The 20,524-nt window shown below is 39.2% G+C and overlaps 2 protein-coding genes across 5 annotated transcripts in view; both read right to left on the bottom strand.

The window, feature by feature from the left end:
* Setx (Senataxin) overlaps positions 1–2,963 on the bottom strand; it is a 45,652-nt gene extending 42,689 nt beyond the window's left edge. For all 4 annotated transcript variants that reach the window (XM_067789354.1, XM_067789355.1, XM_067789356.1 and 1 more), the window contains exons 1-2: positions 2,612–2,963; positions 934–2,559 (exon numbers count right to left, since the gene is read on the bottom strand). In XM_067789354.1, coding sequence (XP_067645455.1) covers positions 934–2,559; positions 2,612–2,812 — 1,827 coding nt within the window. In that variant the 5' untranslated portion in view covers positions 2,813–2,963. The remainder of the gene's footprint in view (positions 1–933; positions 2,560–2,611) is intronic.
* A 12,051-nt stretch (positions 2,964–15,014) lies between these two features.
* Positions 15,015–16,152, bottom strand: Hsp67Bc (Heat shock gene 67Bc). The gene has a single exon (XM_067757515.1). It carries the CDS (start codon positions 16,013–16,015, stop codon positions 15,422–15,424), a length of 594 nt encoding a protein of 197 aa, XP_067613616.1. The 5' UTR covers positions 16,016–16,152; the 3' UTR covers positions 15,015–15,421.
* Between the last annotated feature and the right edge of the window lie 4,372 nt (positions 16,153–20,524).

Below are 20,524 nucleotides of genomic sequence, written 5' to 3'. Positions count from 1 at the left end.
TAAAATCCTCAAATCCCTTGCTGGCAGTACTTGGGGAAAAGATAAAGAATTGCTCATTACCACATACAAAGCACTTAGCCAGCCGATTGCATGCTACGCGTCCCCTATATGGTCGCCAAGCCTAAAAACTACTCACTGGAAGAAGCTACAGGCCTGCCAGAATACTGCTCTAGAACCGGGCCACGGGCTTTCTTCTTATGTCCCCCAGTACACCATCTACATAATGAGGCGAGAATGCTCCCCATCAGGGAGAGAAATGAGATGCTAACCAAACAGTTCCTGTTGAATACCCAGAAACCTGGGCATTCCAACAGACATCTGATTGATGAGCCAACGCCGCCTAGGCAATTAAAGAGTCATCTCCGTAAGCATTATGAGGAAATACGGCACCTGAGAACTCAGCCGTATGAAGCAAAAAAACACTAGCAGGTCCTCAGTGAATTCCACAAACAGGCGTCGGACCTTTATGCCAGGAATTGCCCGGTGAATCCAGTACCCAAAGAACCGTGCCCAAAACTTGCGGAAGAGGAACGCATACTCCCCAGTGAAACGCGAATCACTCTAGCTCAACTCCGTTCTGGATACTGTAACAGGTTAAACTCTTACCTATCCAGAATGAACCCCGACATACAAAATTTATGCCCCGCTTGCAATGTGTCCCCACATGACACCAACCATCTCTTTAATTGTAATGTGGAACAAACGCCTCTAACACCCCTTTCATTATAGGCCACCCCTGTTGAAACAGCGAGTTTCCTTGGACTCCAGTTAGAGGATATTGATGACAATTTGTGATCGGTCGCACCTATTAGGTGGAGCGAAGCACTGCTACAACAACAACAACAAAACTTGAATAGCGTTATCCCAAAAAAAAACTAAAAATTTGCGTTACATCTGTTTAAAATAAAGCGTGCGATTTATGGATGTTCATACCTGGGACATATTCATTTTTTGTGACAACAATTTAGTGCTCCAGTCTGAAACTTTATGCTCAAACTCCTCATCGTAGAATTCATCATCCGATATTATCCAAATATCATTTTCTATTTCATAGTTTTTATGGTTTTGTTTTTGTGGAATCACAATAGGATTCGTGCACACGTAATCAATTGGCTCTTCTTTAATGTGTATTTGAGGTATGTCGTCTTCTTCCTTATCACTATGTGTTTCATCTTCAATAGTAAAGTCTTCATTATTGCCAGCCATCATTTCAGATTTGATATCATTTATTAATATTTGTGAAAACATCATGTCATCATCCATATCAACAAACTCTGCCAATTCTTCTGCATCTTTTGCAGCGTTTTCCATTGGATTTTTCTCTTGATTTAGTGTTGAGTCTTCAGCTTTCTTTTCGTTTTTGTTATTTTCTTCTGCTAAGTCTGTGGAACTGTTTAGCGAGTAATCAAACAAGTTCGGACTAGTTTCCTTGCCTCTATTTTCGACACTTTTCATTATTGTGTTTTCGTCAGCCGCCTTTGTTTCAATATTATTATTACGACTTTCTTCTACTGGAACTAACTGACCAAAAATTTCCTCATTTTGATCGACATTTCGGTCATCATCTTCATTATCACTCGACAGGTCGATTTTATCTCCATTATAAAGCGGTTTATTCGCTCTTTTTCCATTAAGTGTTGTGTATACTAAGGGATTAAGCGTTTTGACACTTTCTAGTATTAAATCATCAGCGCCTCCAAAAATATCTACAACATTTTTTGTACATGATCGAACAAACTCGCGCTTCACATCAGGCAATATGGGCTCGTGAACTGAAGCACCATTTGCAGGATTTTGCGGAATCTGATCTGAATTCGGTTCTTTATCAGATGTTATTGTATTAGTTTGCAAATTATTACACTTATCAATGATGTGTTGTTTCGATGATTTAGCATGTTCTTTGATATTTGAATCTTTTTCATGCGCTGTGTTTTTGGACTCTTGTTTGATGGTGGGACGTATATCATCATCATCATCGTCACTTAATACTATAATTTCGCCGGAAAGAAGTATTGGCAGCTTTAATGATGTGGAGGGGGTTGTTGTTGTTTCAACCCCAACAACATTCTCCGAAACCTTAGAAGCGCCTATTGATGTATCTTTGTTTTTAGTGCCGTCCGATGCCAGGGTGGCTGCATTTCTCGTTTCCTCGGCTATAGGTCTATCATTGTCTGCTTCCGGAAAACTTATAATTTGTGGTTTTGTGATTGAAATAGCAGCTGCTTCTTTTTTCAAGTTTTCAATTGCTACATTCGATGTACAAGGCTCCTCTTCCGAAATGCCTAAATCTTTCGCAGTAACTTCCGCATCCTTCGTTGTCTCATGTTTAATTCCTTTCCGCACTCCCAACGACTTTTTATTTGGCTTTTTACATTCAACGCTCTCCTGGGCCGTGGATGTGGATTTTGGCAATGGTGAATATATCAATTTATAAATTGGATGCTTTAGATTGGGTTCCGAATCATCTGTAACTCCAATACCGATGCAATCATTTTCTTTTAGTGTAGTTTTTTCATTTTTTATTTTAGTACCATTTACATAAGTTCCATTTTGTGAATTCTGTAAAATAAAGAGATTAGGAAACAAATCCTTTTTATTATGTATAATTTACCAAATCCTTCAAGACAATGTTATCACTTTTGTCGATTATGATTTCCGCATGTTTACGTGATACAAATGTAGAATCTATCACTATTGTCGATCCTGCATGGCGGCCGACTAATGTTAAACCAATAAAAAGCCTTATTCGATCCCCAAATAACTTGCGCTCCAAGAACCACGGCGATACATCCCCGAAATCTCGTTCAGACATAATGCCACAAAAATTATTGTTGTATATCGTAAAATGTATTTTCTTCACCTTTGTTTCACATGGAAATCGTGTATGTATGAGAACAAATTATTGAAGGAATTTTATGTTTACAATAAATCTTCTATTCACCCCACATCCATTCGATAGAGCTGGATTTCGATTCGATTTTTTTTAAGAAATGAAGAATCGATTTTCCTTTTAGAATCGTTCGATTTTTTTTGCCTTCGAAGTTTTGGTCATGTTTCAGCAGCCGGACCTATTTCATATTTGTAGACAAAAAGGTGCAGAAAATATATTTGTTGTAATTTTTTATAAATTTAGACCAAATAAAATAGTGTTTAAATTTTCAAAAAGTTCGACTTTTTTAAAAACCATAAACTATGTCTAAACGCCAGTATGATGGTGGCTATGAGTATAGGGCCAATTAATGGTGACTTAAGGCCCCATTACTGATACTTAGCATAGACTTCACTTGGCTTGAGAACTGTCACTTACAGTTCTGTTAAATGAACATTGCATGTTACTGTTTACTAAAGACTTAGCAACACTTAACTTGACTTAGAAGTCTGTGAATTTTGATTTTCTATGTAAGTTCTAAGTGACGTTTACATTTTGAGGTGCCATTTGTATGTTTCCATTTCATTTTGACATTTTGTCATACAAATTGACATTTATTGATTATGATGCCAGATTGTATGCGCTAAGTGGAGTATAATCAACGCTAAGTTGCCAAGTTTACGCCAAGTCAAGTCTATGCTAAGTATCAGTAATGGGGCCTTTACAGATATCACACACAGAAGATTGCGCATTGCGCATGTAAACAAAAGACCAGCTATTTTTTATGGGCAATTCATACGTCATTTTCGTTTAGCTCTTGTTATTTTTTCTCTTTCTTTCATTCGCTCAAGCAGTGCACTTAACACACACAAAATTCAGTCAATCTCGTTGTTAATCGCCGGAGCCCTATAACGCTAAGCCATAACCATACCATAGCCAACCAATTGGTTTTTGGTTTCTCGTCTAAAATATTTGAGTTTGAATTTAATAATTTTTTGTAGATTTTATTTATTGTTTTAGATATGCTATATAAGAGACTTATTTTTTTGTGAAATATGTTTGTAATTTTTTGCGTTTTCTTCATTTTTATGAAATATTCACAATTTTTAGGTTAAGGCACCATTAATCGATCACTTTGGAGATGTTTATGGATATGGGTATGGTTACGACTATGGCGTTAGGGTTAAGGAAGTTTAATTGGCCCTTAAAAATAGAAATATGAAGAAATTTAGCATCACCAACAATTGGCGCTTGGCCGCCTAGGAGATTTTGGCATTGCAGTTGCGCAAGTCAGCCTAGCTATCCCGGCTTCAACATAACAGACACCAATTGCGGGCACCAAGGGAGATCAAGTCTTCTCGGCGGATGTCTTCCGCTTCGTCTGTTTCCAAATACGAATGCCGAAAAGAAACCTTTTCATGAATTCCCTTAACAAGACCTATCGGCTGGTTCGACGGAGATGACCATAATTCATCAACATGACTTTTGTCTTGAAAAGGGCCATGCCATCGACTCTCGATACCGCAGTTATGATGAGAGATTACCCTACAAGAATACTGACTATCATCTGATTGTCAGCAATGTCAACCTAATGATCATCACCTCATACAAACTTTCTATCACAAACTTAAGGGGACTTGCGCCAATGTGATGTAAACAACTGTGTAAGTGTGAGTTTTTAGCCATCATCCGGTGGCAAAATCCTTAACCAGATAAATAATTTTGCATGTAAATTCAACAACAACGATTTGAGCCAGATAAATCCACATAGAAGTCTGGTTCAATTTGTGAGCCAGATAATTTGTTAATTACTTCTTTTTAATTTGGCAACGCTGCCTTTAATAAACCCACTTTTTCAAAAATAGATGTCGCTGCTTAGCCTTTCGCCATATTAAAAACAGCGGCGACATCTGCCTATCACATTTCACGTGTGCGAAAATTTCACGAAAGACGGCATTTGTCTCCTTCTTATATCTGCTGGTATCTGCTGTATATTCTTTTGTTCTGTACCAGGTGTCCGAAGCTTTCCCAGTTTGAGTCCTTTTTCATGATTATAGGCTGTCGTTGGGTACATGCGGACATGCGTGTCCGAACAAAGGAACATACATAAATTTGAGTATCAATTGCCGTCTTTCAGTGAGTTTTACAGCTCCGGCTCACGCTCAATTCTCACGGGAATGCTCTGGATCATTGAGAGAGTTGAGAAGCAGATGTCGTGAAATTTTCGCCGCTGTATTTCATTTAACTCATACGGCGAAAGGCTAAGCAGCGACATCTATTTTTGAAAAAGTAGGTATATTAAAGGCCGCGTTGCCAACATAAAAAGAAGTAATTAACAAATTATCTGGCTTACAAATTGAACCAGACTTCTATCTGGATTTATCTGGCTCAAATCGTTGTTGTTGCATTTACATGCAAAATTATTTATCTGGCTCAGGATTTTGCCACCGGATGATAGCTAATGTTTACGTCATCGCAGGATCAGCAGTGTCAACTACAAGTGTGAGTGTATTAGTAAAACTATCAGCGTTTCTTGTAGGGTAATAGAGGGTTATAACCAAAAGTCGTTCTCCTTGTGATTTCTAAGCTAACATTGCAGAGAATGCAGAACTAACTGAAGAAATGTCTGCGCACAAAATTGAAATATCTGGAAAAACACAGAAAGCATGATATTTAGGTATCGAATACACTATCAATCTCACTCCGATGGGAGGAACAAGGGAATAACCCTGCGGTACTCTCTTGATGTTGCCAAAGAGCCTGAGTCAACGAAACGAGATAGAAACTGGCGAGATTTTTCAGCGGTACAACCTTGGTAAACAATTGAGCAGCAATCAACTATTTTCAGCTCGATTTAGGCCCGGTTTATCAGTGGTTGGTTAAGCTAAGCTTAAACTAAGCTTGCTTAAAATCTAGTCAAATTTAAACTCCAGCTAAACTACTGAGCAGTTTTTCAGTTACAGTTTAAGGCCGCCTTTGGGGTATGCTGTTTTGTGCCGCAACATTGTTTTTTTTTATTATCTAGATAATTTGTAGATACGGCAACAGCTGGATTTTGTTTACCCAACAAACATGGAAAAACATTCTCCGGCGAAATATAAATCTAGTTCCGGAAGTGATATCCAACATCATTATTTAATTATTCTTAATCCAGGTAGTTCTCGAGTTGATACCCAACTTTATTCTACAGTCACTATCCAACCTTTGAGAAATTTTGTAAAATTAAAAGTTTGCGATTTGATCTCCACCGTCATTAATATGTTCAAATTATTATCCTAATTTCGAGAGATTTTGAGAAATTTACAGTTCTCAAATGAATATTCAACACATTTCTCCAGTTGATATCCTACATTGCATATCGAGTTGAGGTAGAGTTGAAAAAAATCTCCAAGGAGGTACCACCATAACCAACAGCTGTTTATTGTGAGAAATAAACACCTGGCTGATAGCAGTAATGAAGCGTAATTAATGAAGAATAAATTATATAGGTGGCCGCCGTGGTGTGGTGGTAGCGTGCTCCGCGTACCACACCGAAGATCCTACATCAACATCATCGAATCTTACATTTGAGTCCAGTTAGAGAACCAAAAGTTGTTATTTACATTCTTTCAACTTAAATAATAGCATAGTTTGCTTTATAAAAGTTCCCTCTTTTGCTGAGTACGCTATGATTCTCGAGTTGAGCCACTATTTCGAAACAACTCTTGAGATTTTGGAAGTATGCCTAGTTATCAACATGTGCTCTAATGGTACTCAAGCCCAAACGCTTGTTGGGTATATTCGACGCCATTTCGTACGAACGCAAATAACTGATAGATTAACTAGAGTTTAAACCTGGCAGATCGGCCGCTTAAGTTTAGCTTAAACTTCAGTTAAAGTAGACTGCAATACCATTGTGAATGATGACTAAGTGTGATATCTTCTGCATAAACGTCAAAATTCCAAAGTGATTGGATCACCTGATTTGTAAATGGCTATCGCTGTCTCATTCTGTACCTCTTTCTATCACCCGCTGAAGATAGGCGCCGCCATATTGAACAGCCAGTCAAAACGCTGAAAAGTAGCCATATTGAACAGCCTGTCAGGTAGTTGAAAGATAAGATAACACACTTAGTCATCATTCACAATGTGCAATACTGCAGAATAAGTTTAAGCGTAGTTTAACCGACAAACTGAGTTGAACTTGTAGTGAAAACCGTGCCTTAATCGATTAAATCGATTTTTTTGGGAATCGAATCGAATCCAGCTCTAACATTCGACAAATCAATGGCGGAACCATACAAGGTGGCAGCGGGGTGACATTCCTACAAACATAAATAAAAGTTCCATGAAATATGTTTTTGCAAATTCGATGGACTAATGTCAAAATCGTACTGCACCAGAAGTTGGTGTATCAAATCAAATAAAAAAAGTACAAATCAGCTGTCCCGTGCTGACACCTGGTATAGTTCCGCCATGATTCTAACGATACAATTTCACCATATGTCCATGGTATAAATATTACCAGGTAAAACCATATACTCTTCTTGGCGGCCATAATGGTTTTTTGATTTTTAAAAAAATTTTAAAATTATTCTTTAAACTTTGTGGAAATGCCAAACCAAAGTAAACACAAAAAAAATTGTTGGTTTGACATTTTCATTTTTTTAATTCCAAAAAAATAAAATGCTAATGAAATAAGTGAAAAAATATTTCGAAAAGTTTTGAAATCGGTTTTTATGTATATGACAAAAAATGAGTTACCAATATAATGGATGCATCAACACGTGCTATTTTTGCAAAGGGAAAGAAGAACGAATGTTGGAGGCCACCCCTATTGATTTTTCATTCATCCTTCTTCACATGGTTGATACGTCTTTAACCCTTAGATATGCTGAAACTTCACTTTATAAGAGGTCACCAGTCTCAAGTGTCCTCTCTACTGCGAAAAAAAAAATGATCTTGGAGATATTCTTTGGTTTGTTTTGGTAATTTTCCTCGCGGTTGGAAGATACATTTTGTAATTGGCGCTTAACCGTTTAGGAGATGCTGGTCGTTGCGTAACAAATCACTCCAGCTGACCCTGTTTCGCGATAACGGACGCCAACAGGGGGCACCAACAGAGATCAAAGTCTTCCCCGCCTGCTTCTCCGAACTCAGTGGAGATCTTCCCATAACTTGCGCACGCCAGCAAAAGCGCTGTAGCTCTTCGCAGCTTAGATAAACAGCATCGTTCAGTTGGAGTATGATAGTTCGTGGAGGCTGAATTTACCAGCTGAACGGCCAAAGTCTGCCGCCGTGGTCTAGAGCTAGTGTGTTGGCCTATCCATCAAAAATATTTAAGAAAATTTGTATAAATAGTATCGATTGTCCCTCGGCATTACCTTGGCACCAAAAGTTCGTCCGCCTTAGCAGATAAAGTTTTGGCTCGGCATAAAACATGTATTTAGGTGAGCTAGTTGGTAGAAAAATGTATACACGAAACGTAGCCTTCAAATTGGATGGAAAGCTAGACCTCAATCTCCTCGGATATATGTCACACCAATTGCTAATATGGCGGCCACCGTGGTGTGATGGTAGCGTGCTCCGCCTATCAGACCGTATGCCCTGGGTTCAACTCCCGTGCAAAGCATCATCAAAATTTTAGAAAAAATGTTTTTTCAATTAGAAGAAAATTTTTCTAAGCGGGGTCGCCCCTCGGCAGTGACTGGCAAGCGCTCCGAGTGTATTTCTGCAATGAAAAGCTCTCAGTGAAAACTCATCTGCCTTGCAGATGCCGTTCGGAGTCGGCATAAAACATGTAGGTTCCGTCCGGCCAATTTGTAGGGAAAATCAAGAGGAGCACGACGCAAATTGGAAGAGAAGCTCGGCCTTAGATCTCTTCGGAGGTTATCGCGCCTTACATTTATTATTTTTTTTTGTTATTATTATTAGGTATGTATATCTTACGTACACCTTGGCACAACAATTTCTTGAAGAAAATTCCTCAGCAGAGGATCGTGGCCTGATGCTTCGTTTTGCGGGAAACCACAATACAATTCTGAATTGAAAATTCTGGAATGCGGTTGACCGTTGAGATTACTTTCCCACAAAAAAAAGATATTTCCACCAATAAAAAATTCGGTTTTGGATAAAATATCATAATATTAATGTTAGAACGCAAAAATGTACGGTAATTCTATAAGACAGCATGACACTGGTAATACGCGTTCAAAAATACGGAGAGAGGTGTAAAAAGACTCGTACTGACCTCGACAACATTAATCCGAAGGCGGAAAATAAAAATTTTAGATCGTTTAAAAGATATTAACGAAAAACCGAGAAATGACCCTGGAGTACCCCGAAACCGAGGGTGGAATCCATATTATTTTTGCTCAGAACACCTTTCTGCATTGGCGGCCTATGACCGCGCTTATAAAAAATTACCTTGGGTGGGTCCAACACCGGTTTGGAGACCAAAACTATATCCGCGCAAAACACTTATGTTCACAATTTTTTTTGTGGGTGCCACAAAATCATCAAAATTACAACAACCACATGAAAATTTTAACGGCCACGGTGGTGTGATGGTAGCGTGCTCCGTCTACCACACCGGATGCCCTGAGTTCAAACCCCGGGCAAAGCAACATCAAAATTTTTAGAAATAAGGTTTTTCAATTAGAAGAAAATTTTTCTATGCGGGGTCGCCCCTCGGCAGTGTTTTGCAAGCGCTCCGGGTGTATTTCAGCCATGAAAAGCTCTCAGTGAAAACTCATCTGCCTTGCAGATGCCGTTCGGAGTCGACATAAAATCATGTAGGTCCCATCCGGCCAATTTGTAGGGAAAATCAAGAGGAGCACGACGCAAATGGGAAGAGAAGCTCGGCCTTAGATCTCTTCGGAGGTTATCGCGCCTTACATTTATTTATTTTATTTTACATGAAAATTTTCAAAATTTCTTTTGCAAATATCTCTTGACGGACCCAAAATTTTTTACCTCGGCTTTCGGATTCGTGACCCTGGATCCAAAACGCGTCTTTTGATACCCCTCTTTATATTTTTGACGGTGCATGAAGAGTGTCATGCTATCGTATAGAATTACCAAATATATTACAGTTTGTTATATTTCTGTTACGAAAACAAAACCAAAATAAAAAAATTAAAATATGAGAGTAGTGAGAATTAAAAAAATTTTTTAAACGTCATTTCGGCTCTCACCAGTTTTACCTTGTAATATTTATGGCTGGCTCATCTCTACAGCAACAACATACCTGCGTTCAGATTGTCAAAATCTGAGTGTGTCAGGCGAATGTCAGGAGAGAAGGTGTAAAACTTTGCAATTCTGTTGTGTTGTGAAAAAAATAATGCACTAAATTAAGATAACGGGGCACCACCTAATTTTTATCAAAATATTAAAAATTTTGTTTTTGTCAAAAGATATTTACAAAAAACCATAAAATGACCGAGAGGGTCCGAAATATGGGGTGCGATCCATAGTCTTTTTGCACGCACACCTTTTTGCGTTGGCGGCCTTTGGCCGAGATTTAAAAGATACCCCTGGTTGGGTCCAACACCGGTTTGGGGATCAAAATTAAATGCGCGCAGAACACCTTTCTAGATTAGTGTGTGTGTACATAAAATCTGGCAAAATACAACAACTACATGAAAATATCGAACCGATTTTTTACTTATACATATATTTTGACAGCAAAATTTTAATTTTCGCTTTCGAATTCTTTAAACGGAGGTCGAAACGCGTCTTTTGATACCACCTTTCATAATTTTTGATAAAAATTAGGTGGTGCACCGTCTTGTAAAACGTTACCTTAAGGGCGAATTAATGGTGACTTATAACCATAAAGCCATAACCAGATAAAACAGCTGATCGAACCTACCTTATGGAAATCAATGTAATCGATTAATGGTGCCATGCCATAACGCTAACTCGATTACATTGATTTGCATAAGGTAGGTGTGATCAGCTGTTTTATCTGGTGATGGCTTTATGGTTATAACTCACAATTAATTCGGCCTTTAATTAGATGCATTTAATAATAAAATAACTTAGGCAGTAAAGTTCACTTCCAATTTTGTGATAATAAAGGCAGTAATATTTAATTTATACTGTTTTCTTGCCATTAATTTATAGTAAAGGCAACCTCTCTGCCGAATTTTGTTATGATAGGTTTAACGGTTTTCGATTTATGATTAATAATATTTGTAAAATTGATTTTATTACGCCACGCCCATTTTCAAAAATGTTTTCAAATTTTTATCAAGAATCCCAATATCAGTCCGCCCATCAAATTTCAACATTATAGGTGTATTATTTACTAAATAAACCGGTTTTTCGTGTTTTCCAAAATGTTATATATATAAAAAGTGGGCGTGGTTATCATCCGATTTCACATATTTTGAAGTGTGCGTGGTTATCTTCGATTGAGCCGTATGAAGGGAAGTTCATTACTATGGGTAAATTAAGTGGGCTCTAACGTCGTTCAAGCCATTCAAAGCACCAGGGCCGGATGGGTGGGATCCGGTACAACTCCAGCAAACAATTGAGCTGAGTTCTATGTGGCTGTATAACATTTTCAAAGGAGTTTGTGCTCTTAACCATATTCCACGAGGTTGGAACGATTCAAGACTCACTTTTATACCAAAAGCTGGAAGGACTTGTCACGTGACCCCTAAAGACTTCAGACCGATTTGTCTGACATCTTTCCAACTGAAGACACTCGATAGGTTATTGGACTCTACACTAAGTGAGTCCTTGGGGGGGAAGTTATCGACATCCCAGCATGCGTATATGAAAGGGAAGTCCACGGAGACGGTCTTGCATGCAGTTGTCTCCCAGATCGAGAAATCCTTGGCGTACATTGAGGGAGCTTTCAACAATGTTACGCCGTCTGCGATAACTGATGCACTAATCGGCTTGGGGCCGATCCGATGGTCAAACACATACGGAGAGGCACCCCACAGGGTGGGGTACTTTCTCCATTTTATGGGTTGCCACACTTAATGAGCTCTTGGTTCTTCTTGAGAAGGAAGGTTGCGGCAAGGTAATCGCATATGCTGATGACCTTGCGCTGTTAGTTAGCGGGAAGTTTCCACAGACACTATGCGATATAATGCAAACAAAGCTTAGACTGGTGGAGAACTGGACAGGAATAAAGGGCTATCGCTCATTCAGCCAAACTGAACTGGTTCTTCACCAGGAAATATAAGATACCTGCGTTACAGCTGCCGGTGCTAGCGGTTATGACCCAGACGCCAAATACTTAGGAGTAATTTTGGATAGGAAACTATCCTCAAGGGAAAACGCTCAGGAGCGTGTGAAGAAAGCAACGGTAGCACTGTACAGCTGTAGGGGAGCTGTTGCGCGAAGATGGGGATTACCACCAGATATTACTCTGTGGCTCTACACCGCTGTGGTTAGACAAATTCTTTTATACGGGGCAGTGGTCTTGCGGAGGAGCTTAATTGCTAAATCAAACCTACGTGTATTCCAGAAGGTACAAAGAAGTGTTCTAATCTGCGTAGGGGTGCTCTGCGCACCACCCCTGCGGAGGCGCTGGACACTATTTTTAATGAGTTGCCAATAGATTTAATGGCCAAGCAATGTGAGGCCTTTTCTGCTCTGCGGCTGCGAGAGTTATCCGGATGGAGAGACATGCGATTAGCGATAGGCTGCAGATATCATTTAGCCTACCCGATCATTGCAGCGTCTTTCAGGCGGAAGTGCCTGCTTTAAATGAGGCCGTTAATCACCTGGGAAAGGCTGCCCACCGCTATAACCAAATCTGTATTTACTCTGACAGCCAGGCTGCACTAAAATCACTTGGATCGGTCACATGTAAGTCCAGGACAGTAGAGAAGTGCCGCAAATATCTTAACGAGATCGCTGAGCAAACTTCCCTCAGTCTGGTGTGGGTGCCTGGATACTCGGATATACCCGGCAATGAGATGGCTGACGAACGTGCAAGAGGGGGCACATCCGTTCCGCTTTCGTCAACCTGGAAGGGATTGAGCATGCCGCTAGCTACCTGTAAGCTCATTTTTAAAGGGATTTTCCTTAGGGAAGCGGGTGAGATGGAGCAATCTTGAATCCTGCTACCACTCTAAGCTCGTGTGGCCTGAATGGGACGCGAGACCAACAAAAACCCCCTTCTTCGTGGTAGGTGGGTGGGGGAGGGGGGCATATCTCTGGTGGTTGGACTTACACCCGGCCACATAGCACTCGGGAGGCGCGCACAACGGCTTGGTGCTCCCTATAAGGATTACTGCAGGAGCTGCAAAGACTAAGAGGAGATAGAAACAGTCAAAAATTTTCTGTGCGAGTGTCCCGCGCTTTGGCACAAGAGGAAGAAATCTCTGGGATCTCCCTTCTTAGACGATCTTTGTGATCTGGCTAAGTTGGACCCTAAGAAACTTCTGACGTTTGCTGTATCGACCTGTTGGTTTGAGTAGGGGGGAGATCCACGTGGGATAACAATGGGACCTTTTTGGGCCTAAGTGCACTGGTGCTCACACCGGTGGCCACTCTAACCTAACCTATCATCCGATTTAGCTCATTTTAAGTAGCGATGGGATTTGGATGCCAAGGAACACAAACCAAATTTCAATAGAATATTTAAATACTTACTCAAGTTATCCTGATCGCAGACAGACGGACCTAGGAACATGGCTAAATCAATTCTTTTTCATCCTGCGCATTTTGATATATGGAAGTCTATATTTATCTCGATTCGTTTATGCCATTACGATCAACCGTCATGTTACCGATGTTCATAATTATGAGACTTGTCGAAAGCTTCAAGTATTAGGTATGTTTCCATGAAATGCAGATATGTAAATAAATATGTAAAAGAAACAGCAGCGTAAATCCAACTTCCGTTACGCCCGAATTTAGACTGCCTTGCTTGTTTCGGAATAATTTGTGTTTAAAATATTGTGACGAATATTAGTATCACTAAATGATACTCCCGGCGGCCACCGTGGTGTGATGGTAGCGTGCTCCGCCTATCACACCGTATGCCCTGGGTTCAACTCCCGGGCAAAGCAACATCAAAATTTTAGAAATAAGGTTTTTCAATTAGAAGAAAATTTTTCTAAGCGGGGTCGCCCCTCGGCAGTGTTTGGCAAGCGCTCCGGGTGTATTTCTGCCATGAAAAGCTCTCAGTGAAAACTCATCTGCCTTGCAGATGCCGTTCGGAGTCGGCATAAAACATGTAGGTCCCGTCCGGCCAATTTGTAGGGAAAATCAAGAGGAGCACGACGCAAATTGGAAGAGAAGCTCGGCCTTAGATCTCTTCGGAGGTTATCCCGCCTTACATTTATTTTTATTTTTAAATGATACTCCCATCACTAATCTGATACTAAGTAAATAAAGGCACAACAACAATAAAGTAAGCTGCCACTCTTGCTACATAAACACATTAATCATCATTTACCCACATACATACAAGGCAACGAAGAGATAACTCACACATAAATGTAGTCATCAGCCGAAGTAGTACTCACGCATACACACGCATATGGCTATGCGAGAGGCTATAAACTACGAATATACATGTACATATATGGCTGGTAACCATGCATGCAGTTCGCGAAGTTAGGAGAAATGGGTGGACGGGACAACAGAGAGTATAAAAGCAGCGAAAGCTTAGTAGTCAGTAAACAGTTTGATTTAAACACGCTGTTGTGAAGTATAATTGTACTACTCCCAAGTAGTCTAAATAAAGACCATATTGCAATACTGAATATTGGAGTGATTTGTTCAACAGTTTAGCGATTCGAACGTTAGTAGAAGGTTTGGAATATGCGGAATTTCCCTAAATTCGTGACAATATGCCTCAGTAGGTTTATAAAACTAATTTATCTGGAATGAACTGTACAATAGAAATTCACGCTGAGTATATAATGTTCGGTTACAAGAGAAATTAGACACCCTTATTTGTTTTAAAGTGGGTTTGATCGTCAACCAAATTTGCTCAGGTCCACCTAAAACACAAAGAACAACTTATTTTCTAATTTTATTAATCGTTATTCATATTTATTTCGTATTAGTAAAATCCTTTAAATGTGCGATGAAAAGTAGAAAAATTATAGATGCTCCAAAAGAACTCGATCTTACTTAATAAGACGTTCATATACTACATATATATATTATATATATATATATATATATATATATATATATATATATATATATATATAATAAATTAATTGATTATATAATGCAGCATTACATAGTTACATCATTGCCATCCTAAGTGCGAGTATGTGATATAATTATGATTATATTTTAAAATTACTATGCATAATGCAATAATAAACATGACAGTTCTTTTTTCAATATTTAAGTGTAATTTTAATATACATACTGAGTACATTCAAGTCTGTTGGGTATTTAAATTTTAATGGCTGATACAAGTATTTGATGAACACTTAGTACTAAAGACATTTAAATGCGATATTGATATATTATAAGAGACTTGCTCTTAGATGATATGAAGACTCTTTCGAAATGCTTAGTTTTTCAATTCATTCAAAGCCTTCTTAATTCATTCAATGACAACAACACAATTACAATTGTTTATTTTGCTGCGGGCTTAGCAGTATCGGTTTCTTCCACGCTCTTGCTCTTCGAAAATAATTCAGAAGGTCCTACATGTTGTATTGTAATTATGCGTTCTTTCTTTTCTGTTTCAGGCGGTGGGGGTGGTGAAGGTATACGAACAGTTAATGCACCATCTGAAGATAATGTTGATATAATAGTATCCGGGTCAAAATCTTTTGGTAGCAAATAACGACGCACAAAATGACGTGAAATATGGCCGTGTTCATCCTCACGCTCTTCGTGTTTGCCCTCAATCACCAATGAATCATCCACGATTTTCACACTTAGATCCTCTGGATTAAATAGACCAACATCGAGATGTACTTCAAATCCATTTTTTCCAAAGCGACATGCTACATCTCCTTCTGCCTTGTGTTTTTCAGCCACCAAATGATGAGCATGCGACCCTAACCGCGCAATTAGTCCCAATGTACCTAGATCCAATGGTATATGTTGACGTTCGTGTGCTCGGCGATAAACGTGATTTGGATACATATCGTGATTGTAAAAAGGAGCTGCATCTAAGCTCAATACAAATGGCGGTACTATTGGTATATTTGGTATAGGCATTTTATTTATTATAGTTTAGTGAACTATTTGCAGTAAAATGTAAATTAGTTTATATTGATTTAAATATGCTTCTCGATAATTGAGAATGAATCACTTCCTTCAAAATTTTCACTCAAATGTGTTGAAAATGTATACTGCCGGGTCTTTTATACTTTTGTGTGTGGTTTCTCAGGTGGTGGGAATGAGCATTTTCAGGCAAAAGCGAAATTCTCCAATTTTCCATGAAACTTTCGCAGCTCTAGAGTACTTCATAAAATGTAATTCAGCGAGCTAAGGGTAGTTGGGCTTTTAGATGGTAAGTATTTGCAGCTTTTTGAGCTTAAAACAATACACTAGCATATTTATACCCAGTTGCGACAACACTATTGCAAATTGTATCTGTTTTATAAACAGATATTGCAAATTAAAGGAATTTTACATACAGGGGCCAAATCGTAACATCCGTGATCGTATAACTCGTCACGTAACAATATGATTTTCGGATTATGACATACGTGAACGTACTACTTCGATCGTAATTTTGGATCGCAACATACGTGACGAGTGACTGAACATACACGTTCCGTTCCACTTTCATTCGAACACAAACTGGCGATCGTATACACACAAATTTCAATGAAAATGTAAGAAAATTGTTAAAATAGATGATCAAGTAAAATATAATAACAAATTTCAAACTCTTATTATTAACAAAGGTCGAAATTAAACAAGCTTAATCCAAGCCAAAAGGAACCCGCTTTGGCTTGCTTCAAATTTAACTTCTCCAGAAAGTAACTAAAAGCTTCTTAAGTTAAGCGCAATCTCTTCAAAAAACAGCAATAATTTTTTGTTACAAAGATATAATACATAAATGATATGCTTGCGCTTTGTTCGATAAGTCCAAAGGGTTAACCGCCTTTGAACTATCTTTTCATCGCCTTCGCTATTACTGGAGCTCAAACAAAACAATACAATTTGATCCATCGCAGTTATTTACTTTATTTTTTATATTTTGTCAACCAATTTGACAGTTCAAAATCTATTGTGAGCTAAAAATACAATCCAACCTAATTTAGATCGTAGAATTTATTGTGAATTGAAAATAAATTACGTTCCGTTTGCTATCGTATGTTATAATCCCATTTTATTTATACGTTTGACGTATCACGTAATTTTCCTTCGTATGGTTGCCGATCCGTGATCGTATGTTACGATTCGGGCCCAGACTTTGGGCTAATATACAACGAATCATTTGTCCATCCTTTGACAGAAAAGTTCAATATATGATTGAGGTACGGTCTTGCCACATAGGATGTTTGGAGCTTAAAGCGATGAAAAAAGTTGAGATATTTGTAATATTTGACCAGAGCTGGGTAGTAACGATTACTTTAGGTAATCAATACCCGTCGATTCCTCGTTACATGTACTTGAGAAAAGTAATCAATTCCTTTCCTCCACAGCAAAGGAATTGATTACAATTCCTAAAAAAAAATACCAAAAGTAATTTCGTTTTTTTAAGGCTCAAGTACAACAAATTGTTTGCTTGTAATTGAAAAAAAAACAAGTAAGGAAGGCTAAGTTCGGGTGTAACCGAACATTACATACTCAATTGAGAGCTATGGAGCCAAAATAAGGAAAATCACCATTTAGGAAAATGAACCTAGGGTAACCCTGGAATGTGGTTGTATGACATGTGTACCAAATGGAAGGTATTAAAGAGTATTTTAAGAGAGAGAAGGCCATAGTTCTATGGATGGACGCCATTTAGGGATTTCGCCATAAAGGTGGACATGGGGTGACTCTAGAATGTGTTTGTACGATATGGGTATCAAATGAAAGGTGTTACTGAGCATTTTAAGAGGGAGTGGGCCTTAGGTGTATCGGTGGACGCCTTTTCGAGATATCGCCATTAAGGTGGGCCAGGGGTGACTCTAGAATGTGTTTGTACGTTATGGGTATCAAATGAAAGGTGGTAATGAGTATTTTAAAAGGGAATGGGCTTTAGTTCTATAGGTGAACGCCTTTTCGAGAAATCGCCATAAAGGTGGACCAGGGGTGATTCTAGAATATGTTTGTACGATATGGGTATCAAATGAAAGGTGTTAATGAGTATTTTAAAAGGGAGTGATCCTTAGTGCCATAGGTGGACGCCGTTTCGAGATATCGCCATAAAGGTGGACATGGGGTGACTCTAGAATGTGTTTGTACGATATGGGAATCAAATGAAAGGTGTTACTGAGCATTTTAAGAGGGAGTGGGCATTATGTCTATAGGTGGACGCCTTTTCGAGATATCGCCATTAGGGTGGGCCAGGGGTGACTCTAGAATGTTTGTACGACATGGGTATCAAACGAAAGGTGTTACTGAGCATTTTAAGAGGGAGTGGGAATTAGGTCTATAGGTGGACGCCTTTTCGAAATATCGCCATTAGGGCGGGCCAGGGGTGACTCTAGAATGTGTTTGTACGATATGGGTATCAAATGAAAGGTGGTAATGAGTATTTTAAAAGGGAGTAATCCTTAGTTCTATAGGTGGACACCTTTTCGAGATATCGCCATAAAGGTGGACCAAGAGTGACTCTAGAATGTTTGTACGATATGGGTATCAAACGAAAGGTGTTACTGAGCATTTTAAGAGGGAGTGGGCATTAGGTCTATAGGTGAACGCCTTTTCGAGATATCGCCATTAGGGTGAGCCAGGGGTGACTCTAGAATGTGTTTGTACGATATGGGTATCAAATGAAAGGTGGTAATGAGTATTTTAAAAGGGAGTGATCCTTTGTTCTATAGGTGGACGCCTTTTCGAGATATCGCCATAAAGGTGGACCAAGGGTGACTCTAGAATGTTTGTACGATATGGGTATCAAATGAAAGGTGGTAATTAGTATTTTAAAAGGGAGCAATTCTTAGTCCTATAGGTGGACGCCTTTTGTAGATACCGCCATAAAGGTGGACCAAGGGTGACTCTAGAATGTTTGTACGATATGGGTATCAAACGAAAGGTGTTACTGAGCATTTTAAGAGGGAGTGGGCATTAGGTCTATAGGTGGACGCCTTTTCGAGATATCGCCATTAGGGTGGGCCAGGGGTGACTCTAGAATGTTTGTACGATATGGGTATCAAACGAAAGGTGTTACTGAGCATTTTAAGAGGGAGTGAGCATTAGGTCTATAGGTGGACGCCTTTTCGAGATATCGCCATTAGGGTGGGCCAGGGGTGACTCTAGAATGTTTGTACAATATGGGTATCAAACGAAAGGTGTTACTGAGCATTTTAAGAGGGGGTGGGCATTAGGTCTATAGGTGGACGCCTTTTCGAGATATCGCCATTAGGGTGGGCCAGGGGTGACTCTAGAATGTTTGTACGATATGGGTATCAAACGAAAGGTGTTACTGAGCATTTTAAGAGGGAGTGAGCATTAGGTCTATAGGTGGACGCCTTTTCGAGATATCGCCATTAGGGTGGGCCAGGGGTGACTCTAGAATGTTTGTACAATATGGGTATCAAACGAAAGGTGTTACTGAGCATTTTAAGAGGGGGTGGGCATTAGGTCTATAGGTGGACGCCTTTTCGAGATATCGCCATTAGGGTGGGCCAGGGGTGACTCTAGAATGTGTTTGTACGATATCGGTATCAAATGAAAGGTGTTACTGAGCATTTTAAGAGGGAGTGGACTTTAGGTCTATAGGTGAACGCCTTTTCGAGATATCGCCGTTAGGGTGGGCCAGGGGTAACTCTAGAATGTGTTTGTACGATATCGGTATCAAATGAAAGGTGGTAATTAGTATTTTAAAAGGGAGCAATTCTTAGTTCTATAGGTGGACGCCTTTTGTAGATACCGCCATAAAGGTGGACCAAGGGTGACTCTAGAATGTTTGTACGATATGGGTATCAAACGAAAGGTGTTACTGAGCATTTTAAGAGGGAGTGGACATTAGGTCTATAGGTGGACGCCTTTTCGAGATATCGCCATTAGGGTGGGCCAGGGGTGACTCTAGAATGTGTTTGTACGATATCGGTATCAAATGAAAGGTGGTAATTAGTATTTTAAAAGGGAGCAATTCTTAGTTCTATAGGTGGACGCCTTTTGTAGATACCGCCATAAAGGTGACCAAGGGTGACTCTAGAATGTTTGTACGATATGGGTATCAAACGAAAGGTGTTACTGAACATTTTAAGAGGGAGTGGGCATTAGGTCTATAGGTGAACGCCTTTTCGAGATATCGCCGTTAGGGTGGGCCAGGGGTAACTCTAGAATGTGTTTGTACGATATGGATATCAAAGGTATTAATGAGGGTTTTAAAAGCGAGTGTCCCTTAGATGTATATGTGAAGGCGTTTTCGCGATATCGATCAAAATGTGGACCAAGGTGATCCAGAAAATCATCTTTCGGATACTGCTAATTTATTTATATATGTAATAACACGAATAGTATTCCTGCCAAATTTCCAAGGGCTGTTGATTTCGCCCTGTAGAACTGTTTCATTTTCTTCTACTTAACACCCATTTTACACAGTTTTTTCTAAAGTTA

The sequence above is a fragment of the Eurosta solidaginis genome, chromosome 5, assembly GCF_040869045.1.
Source record: "Eurosta solidaginis isolate ZX-2024a chromosome 5, ASM4086904v1, whole genome shotgun sequence".
In the NCBI taxonomy this organism is placed as follows: Eukaryota; Metazoa; Arthropoda; class Insecta; order Diptera; family Tephritidae; genus Eurosta; species Eurosta solidaginis.
Note: the sequence above shows the minus strand (reverse complement) of the source record. Positions and strands in the feature narration are given on the sequence as shown.

Excerpts from the sequence above, each read along its gene's own strand:
- Hsp67Bc (XM_067757515.1), bottom strand. The coding sequence starts at position 16,015 with ATGCCTATACCAAATATACCAATAGTACCGCCATTTGTATTGAGCTTA.